This window comes from Physella acuta, unplaced genomic scaffold (assembly GCF_028476545.2).
Source record: "Physella acuta isolate Inbredline_101_S28 unplaced genomic scaffold, ASM2847654v3 ptg000470l, whole genome shotgun sequence".
Taxonomy (NCBI): Eukaryota; Metazoa; Mollusca; class Gastropoda; family Physidae; genus Physella; species Physella acuta.
This window is the reverse complement of record NW_026731989.1, coordinates 53,616-64,972: the sequence shown is the minus strand read 5'-3', so window position 1 is coordinate 64,972 and position 11,357 is coordinate 53,616. Positions and strand designations below refer to the sequence as shown.

The 11,357-nt window shown below is 31.5% G+C and overlaps 2 protein-coding genes across 9 annotated transcripts in view; one reads left to right on the top strand and one right to left on the bottom strand.

Moving 5' to 3' along the window:
- Positions 1-614: 614 nt before the first annotated feature.
- The window catches only part of LOC131943865 (small ribosomal subunit protein bS16m), a 49,349-nt gene continuing 38,606 nt past the window's right edge, over positions 615-11,357 (bottom strand). Inside the window, exons 1-3 of one of the 8 annotated variants that reach the window (XM_059304162.1) lie at positions 4,677-4,763; positions 952-1,221; positions 615-751 (exon numbers count right to left, since the gene is read on the bottom strand). In XM_059304162.1, the coding sequence (XP_059160145.1) occupies positions 627-751; positions 952-1,207 (381 nt within the window). In that variant the 5' untranslated portion in view covers positions 1,208-1,221; positions 4,677-4,763 and the 3' untranslated portion in view covers positions 615-626. Of the gene's footprint in view, positions 752-951; positions 1,222-1,545; positions 1,662-4,233; positions 4,378-4,552; positions 4,633-4,676; positions 4,764-11,357 lie in introns of those variants that run through there. The other 7 variants (XM_059304167.1, XM_059304166.1, XM_059304165.1 and 4 more) reach the window with 7 other exon arrangements.
- LOC131943860 (26S proteasome regulatory subunit 6A-B) lies at positions 4,833-10,493 on the top strand. The gene is made up of 13 exons (XM_059304150.1): positions 4,833-4,968; positions 6,697-6,777; positions 7,013-7,138; positions 7,303-7,410; positions 7,633-7,695; positions 8,077-8,123; positions 8,203-8,293; positions 8,614-8,686; positions 8,785-8,994; positions 9,334-9,440; positions 9,775-9,920; positions 10,023-10,104; positions 10,362-10,493. The coding sequence occupies exons 1-13, from the start codon at positions 4,927-4,929 to the stop codon at positions 10,470-10,472; spliced, it is 1,287 nt and encodes a 428-aa protein (XP_059160133.1). The 5' UTR covers positions 4,833-4,926; the 3' UTR covers positions 10,473-10,493.

Genomic DNA, 11,357 nt, shown 5'->3' with positions numbered 1-11,357 from the left:
GTTCATGGGGCAAGTGAAGTAATGTTCACGTTTCTGTGAACTCGGCATATGAAGGGATAATGTGCTTGACACTTTGCCCAGCCGCCTTTACTTTTCCTAATGTGAGAAATGGCATGCGCCATCAAAACGGCCAATGACAAAACAGCCCCGACTTAAGAGCCCTTTCAAATCGACCCCGCCAAAAGGGCCGGCATCTTATGGACCCTGTCATATAGGCTCCTGTCGCTTAAGGCCCAGTCATATAGGCTCCCCACAAAAGGGCTCCAGTCAATAAGGCTCATGACATTTAGTTTCTCGACAAGACGGCCTGTCATTGCCACTCCCGCCGTTTAGTTTCTCCACACAATGGCCCCTGTCATTACAACTCCCAAAAATAGGCTCCCGCCAATTTGGCTCACAACAAATAGCTCCCGTCAATTTCGGCTATGCCTATTTGTTGGTAGCCAATATGTCTGGAGCCTAAAAGTCAGGAGCCCATGTGATGCGAGTCAATATGAGGGGATCCCATAAAAACACACCAAAAAAATTAACTAAAGCTTTTTTAAATTAAAAACAATTTTTTAAAAATATTTTAGTTTTATTTTTACAGTTATATTGAAAAATCCACAAAGAATTAAGCCAAAAATTTATTCAGGATTATTTTCATTAGAATTCTGTTCATCACTAGATCTAGATGCTATTTCCAAACTCCTCCTTTTTCGAAATGCTTTCAGATAACTGACTGGATGCACAGGTAGTAAACCACTCAGCCCTTCAGAAAAAATAAAAGCCCAAACATTTTAATCTAATAAAAGAAATATCCTTCACAAGTTTTTTGTTAAAACAGAATTTAAGATAAACTGAAAATTATGTAAATCAGTAACTATTTTAATGATTAGGGCAGAGTATTATCAAACTATTTTGTACATATATAAACAAATTTAAATCTAAAAGAAATAACATTATAGTTACCTAAAAGATTTTCCACAGGCTTGCTCATGGCTACACCGTTAGCAAGATGAACTTTAATTCTTTCAATGTCTAGAGAGACAATTTTTTCATTGAACATGTTTGGCATGGGATCGTAGGTACCCAACTGCTCAAAAGGTGTAGCATCTCTATCGGATGTATTGTTTAGCAACACAATATGATAAAAAGGTCTATTTGCACAACCATGAAGAGCAAGTTTAATAATTGAAAATGTCTTAGCAGTAGGTAGTCTGGGCATTTTGAGTTATTTCTCTGTAAAAAACAAACAAAAAAAAACAGAGTTATGTCAACATCAATGATGCAGCTGTGAATAGTCTCAAATTGTTTTTTAAGTATTTTTAAAATCTTGTGCAATGTTATTAAAATAAATGTCATTATAAAAACTTAATAGTGGGGATTTTGAACTAAAAGTTATCTGAGTTATTTGATATTTTTAGTATTTTCAGTAACTGAATAAAAAATCAAAAGACATTTTGTGGTTGTTTTTTTTAATTTATCACTGAAAATGTAAATGAACATGGCATTACAATGTCATGTAGTTTTTAAAATAAATTTTGATTTAAATTTTTTACTTACAAATTTTATGAGTAAAAATTACTACAAAGTGGGGTTTTCAGAAAATTGATCACACATTTCTGTACAGCCCACCACTGTTTGTCTTATGAAAGTGAAACTTCAGGTTAGAATTTAGGCTTGATAAAAATAAAGTAGATATGTATCTATAAGATCTAATTCTCCTAATTTTATTAAGGGGTGTTGTGTTGCTAATAGATTATTAATAATTACAGTGGAGTTCAGTCTATTATTAGTAGTAATGTAATACACTCTCAACACTCACACTGCTATCAATGACAGAGTTTATAGGATGGGTTTTTTATACCAATTTTCGATAGTGGCACAACAATAGAATCTTCTTTAAAAAAGGAGTTAGGTTTGGTCAGTGGTAGTTAACTAAATACACATATGGAAAACAGATAATTGTTTCAAAATTATTTTAAAGGCCCATTGAATATTTTAAAAACCATGCATGATGTAGTGAAAATTGGTTATAAAAATCTGACTGTTAGATTTGTTTTGGACTCAACTACTACTAAAGAACAGACGAAATTGATTTTTTTAGTATTTTCGGTAAATAAACATAGATTTTTTTTAAGAAAGCCAAAAACAATTTGAGTGTTTACATTTATCACAAACATAGAAAACATAAATGGCTGAACTAGGTCATGTGACTTAAAAAAAAAAATTTGTTTTATTAAAAAATTGTATCAGCATTATCAAATTTCTGAATTATTCTCAGGCTATATTTTTTTGTTATTTTTCTATGGTCACTTTGATAGAAAAATATTTAAAAAAAAAAAAAAAACCTTGATTTTTATCCATGTCAACCATAATGATGGAAGGATTCTCATCAACTTGGTCATGTCAACAACAGTCAATGCTAACCTTAGCCACATAGCCACTAACTCCAACTCTAGATGCTAATCCTATGTTATGGCTAATCCACTTATTTCTAACCATAAAACTACACTTGAGATTAGTTTACAATATTAACTGTCACTCATCAATGACTAGATAGGGGTTGGCGTGGTCAAGCCAGTAATGCTTATGGTTGCTAAACCGATAAGTTTTGAGTTTAAACCCCCAGGCAGATGAGGCTTGGTAGCTCTTATAGGAGAGACAACTCCAAAATGACGAAATTTTTAAAAAAATGCTGCCTTGTTTGTTTTCGGTTGGACAGAGGGTTATTTATAGAAGCAAATCCAAAAAAAAAGCAGGCTGAAATCAGAGTCAACTGACTCTATGTGATGGCGCATAAGTTGACACGTAATACTTGTGTTGGAGGAAATCCCTTCCACCATTTCAGTTAAGAACTAAGAAGAAGTGACTAGATCTACAGCCTAACAGTCCCACAGGCTAATTATAATAACTACTACTAGATCTACTAGCAAACTAGACTACTGCTGTCACACAATAACACATATTTTTAAAATTTTGGATGCCTTTTTCTGATTTTGCTTTGGATTAAATAAATCAATGTCATAGAACAGTCATAATGAAATGATTTTATTTTTAATTTATGGGCACTTTTGAATATTAAATTATTATTAATTAAGCTTATTATATTATTAGACATTAGGGTAAAGAAGGGCACTAAGAGCCACACTTTTTAGCATCTGTACATTTTAAAAGATTTTTAGAAGTCCAAGTATTTTCTAATATTGAAATTAATGCAAAATTATTCTAACACATCTTATACAATATAAAAATAATAAAGGCTATTAAATTTACTTTTAATTGGTTTAATTTAGCATTTATAGCCAGAGCCCCAAAATCAGTATTTGGGGTAAATGTAGCCGGGCCATGGGGCATTAAGTATTATCTCCTAGTTTAGACTAACTCCACAATAAAAATCATTAATTTCTAACCCCAAAATTATTAATGCTGTGTACACACACTTTAAATGATACCAGCTATCACTAGGTCCACAATTTATACAATTGTAGGTCTACATAGGGCCTACAGTCTAGTAGTTTACAGTAGGCACAATAATATACCTAGCGTGTACCTGTTCAGAGTTAAGATTCTTGGATGTAAAAAGGGGTGGTACTAACTAATCTGCCTTTATGCTTTCCCCTAAAAACTTAAGCCATGTGTGCTATACATTACATAACATGGAGGTGAGAAATGTTGAGAGGAGAGCAGTGGTACTGATTTCCCCTTTGTTCTCCTAGACCCTGAGGGTCATTAATTACAAAAGAGATGCTATCTCTGGTTGGCTGAGATAAAAAAAGCAGCAATTCATGTTACCTATAAAAAGTAAAAAGGGATTAGAAGTTTCATGGTGGTTACTTAATGGTTTTAAGGAGGTGATGAATGTTGTGGTGAGGGCAGTGGTAGGTCTACTGATTCCTCTTTAATCTTTATCTCCTACCTGCTGGACCATGATGGTCGTAAATGACATAACACATGCCATCACTGATTGGCTGATATCAAAGAACAGTTATCTATGTTATGTTACCAACAAAAGGATTAGAAGTTTTATGGTGGGGGCAGGGGTGGTATTTCCCCCCTAAAGAATTAAATGATTAAAAACAGGTACATTAATGAAACTGAAACATTTTTGTAACTTTCTAAATATAAATCTTCCTAAAAATGTGAAATAATTACTAAAATTTAATGAGTGAATGAGGCACCTTCTTAATGATCTTTTCACATTACTTAAACTCTTAAACTAATAAACTAGCCTCGGCCGATTTTACGTACCTAAGCGATGATAGATTACCTAACCTACTAAACTAGATCTAATCTAGATCTAGTACTAAGTTAACTTCTTAGTTGTTAACTAATTTGAATAATCATCTGACATCTATTCTTGAATTTCTTGATCTAGCCTGCCTTTTAGGGCAATTTTAGAAATTTTAGGCAGTTTTACTAAGTTTTAGGTTTAGGCCATTCTTCTAGCCTAGGAGGCCTATGTTAATGTATTATGTATGTATGCAATCAGCAATGTATGGCTATTTCATTTGTATTTAATTTAGAATTTATGAATTTAGACTTAAGTGAAGTGTCTTAAGCTCCTGACATTGGATCTAGATCTTGCAACTAAGTTAGAAATACTTGACTTAGATTTCTAGATCTAGAAAGTAGAAACTACTAGAGTCTAGATCTAGATCTAGATTAGATCTAGCACTAGTCTAGAAACCTACCCGACCTTTACAGTGGTTTATTAATATTTCTTTCTTCAATTCAAGAGACTAGAAGTAAGAAAACTAGTGTACATTACTACACTCTGCATAAATTCAATTTGAGTGTAAATTTATCGGAATTCTCCTACAAAGAAACACGATTTTATATAATAGAAATCTGGTATATCCGGTGCTTATTATACAGCGATTTTTGCAAAACTTGGTAATAAGACTAGAAGATCTAGATCTACAGGTCTGTAAAAGATTGATAATGTCTTCTTTGGAGGATAAATCTATTTGGGATGACGGCGAGGTAAAATTCATTATAGACAGATCTAATAATGTGATGTCTGTAGAATCAGAGTATTTATTTCTTCTTAACTTTACTTGTCTTTGTCAACTAACTGAACTGAAGTCTTAAAAAGTTAAAACTTAAAAAAAAAAATAAAACGAAGTGACTACTCGGAAAAAGATTTTTCTTTCCAACGTCTCCACTTAGTCGGCAAAAGATAGTTCTGCGCATGCGCAGTGACCTATGGTTGGAGTTAGGGCTAGGGTTCTGCGGTTGTAAACACACGCATGCGTAGTACCATTGGTGGCAAGTCGTAGTTTCTCTCCATTGCGCATGCATATCTTTTTCCGGCTAGCATCGGCCAAAATAATATGACTAGGCCTAAATTACTAAATAGATCTAAATTTAAAAAACTAAAACTAGACTTTACTAGACTGAAGCTAAAACTTTTTATTCCCACGTTTTCTTTAACTTGTTTTCGCGTCTGTTTGTTTGGTTCTCTAATCAAATCTTGTGATCAAAATTTCAGGCACTTCCCAGTTAGCTAGCGCGCTGAAATTTTCAGGGAAGCTTTGTTTCCGATGACAATAGAATATTCAATTGTTATTATTACTAAATTGATCCATGGAAACATTTTATTGATCATTTTAGACCCCTATATATTTGTACAAAAAATGTGGGAAAAAGGGACATAACCCAGTAATTGTAATTTGATGAAAACAAGGTTCGGTACTTTCCCTCTTCAGGCTTACTGAGTAGTGGTCACGCGGTGTTTGTGTACAAACCTATGCAAATCTAACACAGAAGAAACGTCGATTGGAAAAGGCACGTGTTTTTTACGAGTTGTCTTCATTTACCCAAAAAAAAAGTGAATGCGAGAAGATCAAATCGATAGCAAGATTTGAATGCAAACAAACAGACAAAGACTAAAAAGTAGAAAATAATTATCATTAAAAAAGTTTTAAAAAATCCCACGTTTTCTGATTGAACTAAAAAGTAGAAAATAAATACTATACATCACAATAATGCAAGCGATCACTCTTCTATAAATGTCATACTTACAAATGTTATTCTGTATTATATATATGTTTGTAGAAGAAATTTTTTTAAAAATTGTTCTTTTTCAATTATTATTTTTAAAATTGTTTGAATTATAATACATTTTTGTAAAAGTAAAGTTCCCTTTTAAAACTTTACTGTCCATGGGAAGTAAAGTTCACCTGTTTCTGTGACCTCTTCACTATGCCCAGCCGCCTTTACTTTCCCTAACGTGAGTTAGGTACCTAACTCATGTTAGGTAACACACTATCTCTTCATATGCCGAGATCACAGAAACAATTGAACTCTGCTTCACTTGCGCCATAGACTGTCAGGTTTGAAAGGGAAACTTTACTTTACTTTTAGTCTCACAACTCTATCGCTAGGCCACACAGTCCCGAATTGTTTTTATTAAATTACTTAATTATATCTTAAATTATACTACAAAAGTTAACTAAATACAAAGCTTAAGGCCCAAACTTTTATAGGTCTATACTTTGCAACCATTGAAATTTAAAATTTAAGTTACACAAGTTTGTTTTTGTATGGTTTCTCATGTCCATTTTACCTATTTTTTCTTTTTGTATTTTTATTAAAACATTGTGGAATAATGCAAATTTAAATAAAGTTATAAAGAATCTGACGCCTTTTAAAATAATATTCATTACAAATGTATATAAAACAGTATTTATATTTTTCATTCAAATTTAGGAATCAGTTGGAGAAGAAGTTCTTCGCATGCCAACAGATGAAATTGTTGGAAGAACTCGTTTACTTGATAATGAGATAAAGGTAAATAACTTGTTGGTTGTTTTGGTGGTGTTTTTATTTTTTTATTGTTGTTTTAATACTGAATACTGTCCTGTGAAGTCTCATTCATTATCCTTTCAATGGGATGTTAAAATAATTTAGTTTGCTAAAAGTGAGGTGTTACCTTACTTTTACTTTTGAAAATTAACCCCTTTGTGTGAATTATAAATGTAAGCAAGTGTGTAAAATATTGTCTCTAAATTACATTTTCAAACAGATAATGAGATCAGAAATTATGCGTATTCAACATGAGCTGCAGGCACAAAAAGAAAAAATTAAAGAAAACACAGAGAAAATTAAAGTTAACAAGACTTTGCCATATTTAGTTTCCAATGTCATTGAGGTAAATGTCTTGATAAGTTTGGTGTTACAATTTTTTATTATTGTAATTTATATTGCATTCTTATGTCTGTGATAATACTAACACTTTGTTTCAAATTGTGCATTATTAACATATTATAAATTTCTTTAATTTATTTTAATTATTTACTATAATTTGCCCTAAAGTTATTAGATGTAGATCCACAAGATCAAGGTGAAGAAGATGGAGCAAATATTGATCTTGATTCTCAGAGGAAAGGAAAGTGTGCTGTTATTAAAACATCAACCCGACAGGTAATTAACCAGTATTTTTTTTTGTTTTTATAGCTACAATATAATAGTAGATCCATCTATTCATACACCCACACACATGTAATAATAATCATGATGTCTTAACATATGTATTATTTTTTTATACACTCTTATACTGTTTCTAGGTCATGGTATTTAAATGATTTATAAAAGTTACAAAGATTCTCTACAGATTTTTAACTTTCATAATTTTTCTTTTATAAGACATATTTCCTGCCAGTAATAGGACTAGTAGATGCTGAAAAACTCAAACCAGGTGATCTTGTGGTATGTTGAAAAAATTTTAAATAATAATCATTTTAATAGTTTAAGTCAACTTAAGCTACCTTGAAAAATGGACTGTGTCTTGTGGCATGATTCAGTGAGTAATTTTGTGGTTTGTCCATGTAAAGTTATTGAGACCAGATGTGCATAAATGATAGAAATAAAGATCAATATTCATAACAAACCAGAAAGGTTAAGCATGTTATGTTTAAGAATTCCTATTCTAAAACTTTTATGCTAAAGCTTTTATGGTATTAGTTTTAGGGTTCATTGCTCTTAATTTAGAATCATGTTAAACATCATTACTTCACATCATTTTATTATACAACTGTTTATTTAAATGTAATGTTGAAACAGATGATGATTAAACCCTTAAAATTGCAGGGTGTGAACAAAGACTCTTATCTCATTTTAGAAACCCTACCTGCTGAGTAAGTATATTTTAAAAGCAGTATTACTGATGTGGTCATTTATAATTGCTACTTTTATATTGATTTTTTTGTTGCAAAGGTATGATTCACGTGTGAAAGCTATGGAAGTGGACGAGAGGCCAACAGAACAGTATGCTGACATTGGAGGTCTTGATAAACAAATTCAAGAGGTAAATGTATATTGAGCATTATAACCTTAGAGATGTGTCAATTTGCTCACTATACAGTAGAAGAGTAATAAGACTTCAGAAATAAACAGGTATGGGATGGCAGTGTAGTGATCTCACCTGTGTAACTGATATTTATCAGCTAGGCTAAAACTGGATATAATTTTTCAATATGTGGGGAAACATTTTCGGGGGTCTGTTCTTAGTGCTGACTGCCAACTTAGGATTTAAGTTAGGGTATTAGTTTTCATGCATTTTTAATTTTAATAGGGCTTTTAACTCACATAGTCTTCAAATTATATATACTGTCCTTTGAATTTCAGCTAATTGAAGCTGTAGTTTTGCCTATGACACATAAAGAAAGATTTGAGGCACTTGGTATTCAGCCTCCAAAAGGTACATGACATTAAAAAAAAAATTATCTTTATTATCTTTACTCCTAAGAATTTATATCATTTAAGAATGCACACTAAGTTTAGCAATGTTTTTTTCAGGTGTACTTTTATATGGTGCACCCGGGACAGGAAAGACCCTTTTAGCTCGAGCTTGTGCTGCTCAGACCAAGTCAACATTCTTGAAATTAGCAGGGCCACAGCTGGTACAGATGTTTATTGGGGATGGTGCTAAGCTTGTCAGGGATGCTTTTGCCTTAGCTAAAGAAAAACAACCAGCCATCATTTTTATTGATGAACTTGATGCAATAGGTATACTCTGTTACTGTGTTTTTAATATTGAATATAGATCTCATTTTGTGAATAGTGTGTACATTTCAATTTCCCTCTCATAAATATGTGGGATTTCTTGTATACTTTGCTATTCAAATTGTTCATTGACAACTGTAACGGCTATCAGTAAAAAGTACTTGAAGGGACCAAAATTTCCGTAATGGTTTGAAATTCGGAAAATAATAGTTTCCTTTTAATAATTTCTCAGAGTTATTGAATTGATGTTGACTGTTGCACCAGCAACGTTGAATTGATGTTGACTGTTTTACCAGCAATACATGTGTACATATGTATGTATAAATGGTTTGTTTTTGTCAGGCACAAAGAGATTTGACAGTGAAAAAGCAGGTGATCGTGAAGTTCAGCGTACTATGTTAGAGCTTCTTAATCAAATGGATGGGTTTCAGCCCAACTCAATGATCAAGGTGCTGATAAAATTAAAACAGTGCTTTCTTTTTTATGTATTCGATAAAATATGTTTTCTTTCGTATCCTGTGTTAGAGATGGTATAAAACCAGGAAGAATATCTTTTATAGACTCCAGAAAATTCACTACTCATTTGAGAAAATCACACATTGCAATGCCTAATAATTATTTGCCTAGTTCTTAAAATACTTCCTGATTATCTTAACTTATCCTTAACTTTGGTTTTTGTCTACTTTTTTAATTAGTTATGTAAGTAAAAGGCAATAATAGGTTATGTGGTGGAAATTTTTAAACCCTGACACATCAGCTCTGACCTGATGCTATTTGTTTCAGGTTATTGCAGCTACTAATAGAGTGGATATTTTAGATCCTGCCCTTCTCAGATCTGGTCGTCTTGACAGGAAAATTGAGTTTCCCCAACCAAATGAAGAAGCTAGAGCCCGTATTTTACAGATTCATTCCAGAAAAATGAATGTGAAGTAAGCAACTTATCATTCTACCAAGAAACATTAAGTGTTATTAAAGCTAATTTTTTTCTAAGATAAATATTCTGCTTATTAAATTCCTAATTTTTTTTAAAGTAAAGACGTTAACTATGAAGAATTAGCCAGATGTACAGATGATTTCAATGGAGCTCAGTTAAAAGCAGTTTGTGTTGAAGCTGTAAGTCTTTTTCTTTTTTAAATTTTATTTGAGATAAAAATAATTTTTGTAATATTTTCCATTCGTTTCATTATGATTATGTATCTAAAAAAATGTACTTTCATGTTGAGGCAAGTTTTTAAATTATTTAAAATATAATTTTCATTTGAACTTAGTAAGTGAAGTAAATACCATTTAATATAATATATGCTGCTATGCTTTACCACAGTTCCAATTAAAATCTTGGAAGTAAAAATTGATTTTTAATTAAATTGCAGGGTATGATAGCCATGAGAAGAGAAGCAGTTGAACTTACTCATGAAGATTACATGGATGCTATAATTGAAGTTCAGGCTAAGAAGAAAGCAAATCTTCAATATTATGCTTAGTATTGTTTTTTTTTATATTTTTTAAACAAAAATTACATTTTGTTATTTATGTTCATTTTGTACACCAGTCTATGATGTAATCATATGCATTTTAAAAATTGTAGTTATTTTGTTCAGCAAAACATCTCGTAAGCATATTACTGTTTGACTAAAATGCATTAATTTAGACTGAGACTGTCATGATGTTTGATTAAATTATTTCAACACCAAAATATGAAAGGACACACAAAAAACCTGGCATTTGACTGCCCTAATTTTATAACACTAAAGCAAGCATAACAAATGTATAATTAGTATGTTTCAATAAGAGTGATCCTAGATGGAACTTTTACTCTGCTGTTAACAATAAATAATAAGATTTAAACTTTATGAGTTGTTTTTTATTTAATATTTTGATTTCTGTCATGTAGCATAGTCCTGTATAATGTGATTTCTTTTATACTAAGATAAGTATGATTGAAAACCATTTTAAAAAATAGAAAAATGAAATGTATAAAAGGACAATCTATTGTGACTACAGGAAAGTGCTTTAACTGCGATTTACTTTTCCAAGCTAATAGAATCTATATCTTTATCTACATATAGTGTTTCTGTGAAATATGAATATGGCCAGTAATAAATACTTATTATATATTAAAGATTAATACATGCAAGCCAACACAGTTGCTTTTGAATATGAATGTTATTTAAAATGCAAAATATTGTTTTAAAAATAGAGCTGTAAAGAAATATATTGTAAATAGTGTATTTACCTTGGAAATAGACTGACTTAAGCTTGTGGAGGAGGTGTAAGGTAGATGGGACCGGCATTGGAGATTCACTTCTAAACTCTTTTGGTCATTTTAATTCACTTACTCATTACACCCTCTTTCCTTACTTTTACCT

Excerpts from the sequence above, each read along its gene's own strand:
- LOC131943860 (XM_059304150.1), top strand. The coding sequence starts at position 4,927 with ATGTCTTCTTTGGAGGATAAATCTATTTGGGATGACGGCGAG. Across the intron at positions 7,139-7,302 it reads TAGTTTCCAATGTCATTGAG|TTATTAGATGTAGATCCACA; the intron begins GTAAATGTCTTG and ends TTTGCCCTAAAG. Across the intron at positions 8,995-9,333 it reads TGATGAACTTGATGCAATAG|GCACAAAGAGATTTGACAGT; the intron begins GTATACTCTGTT and ends TGTTTTTGTCAG.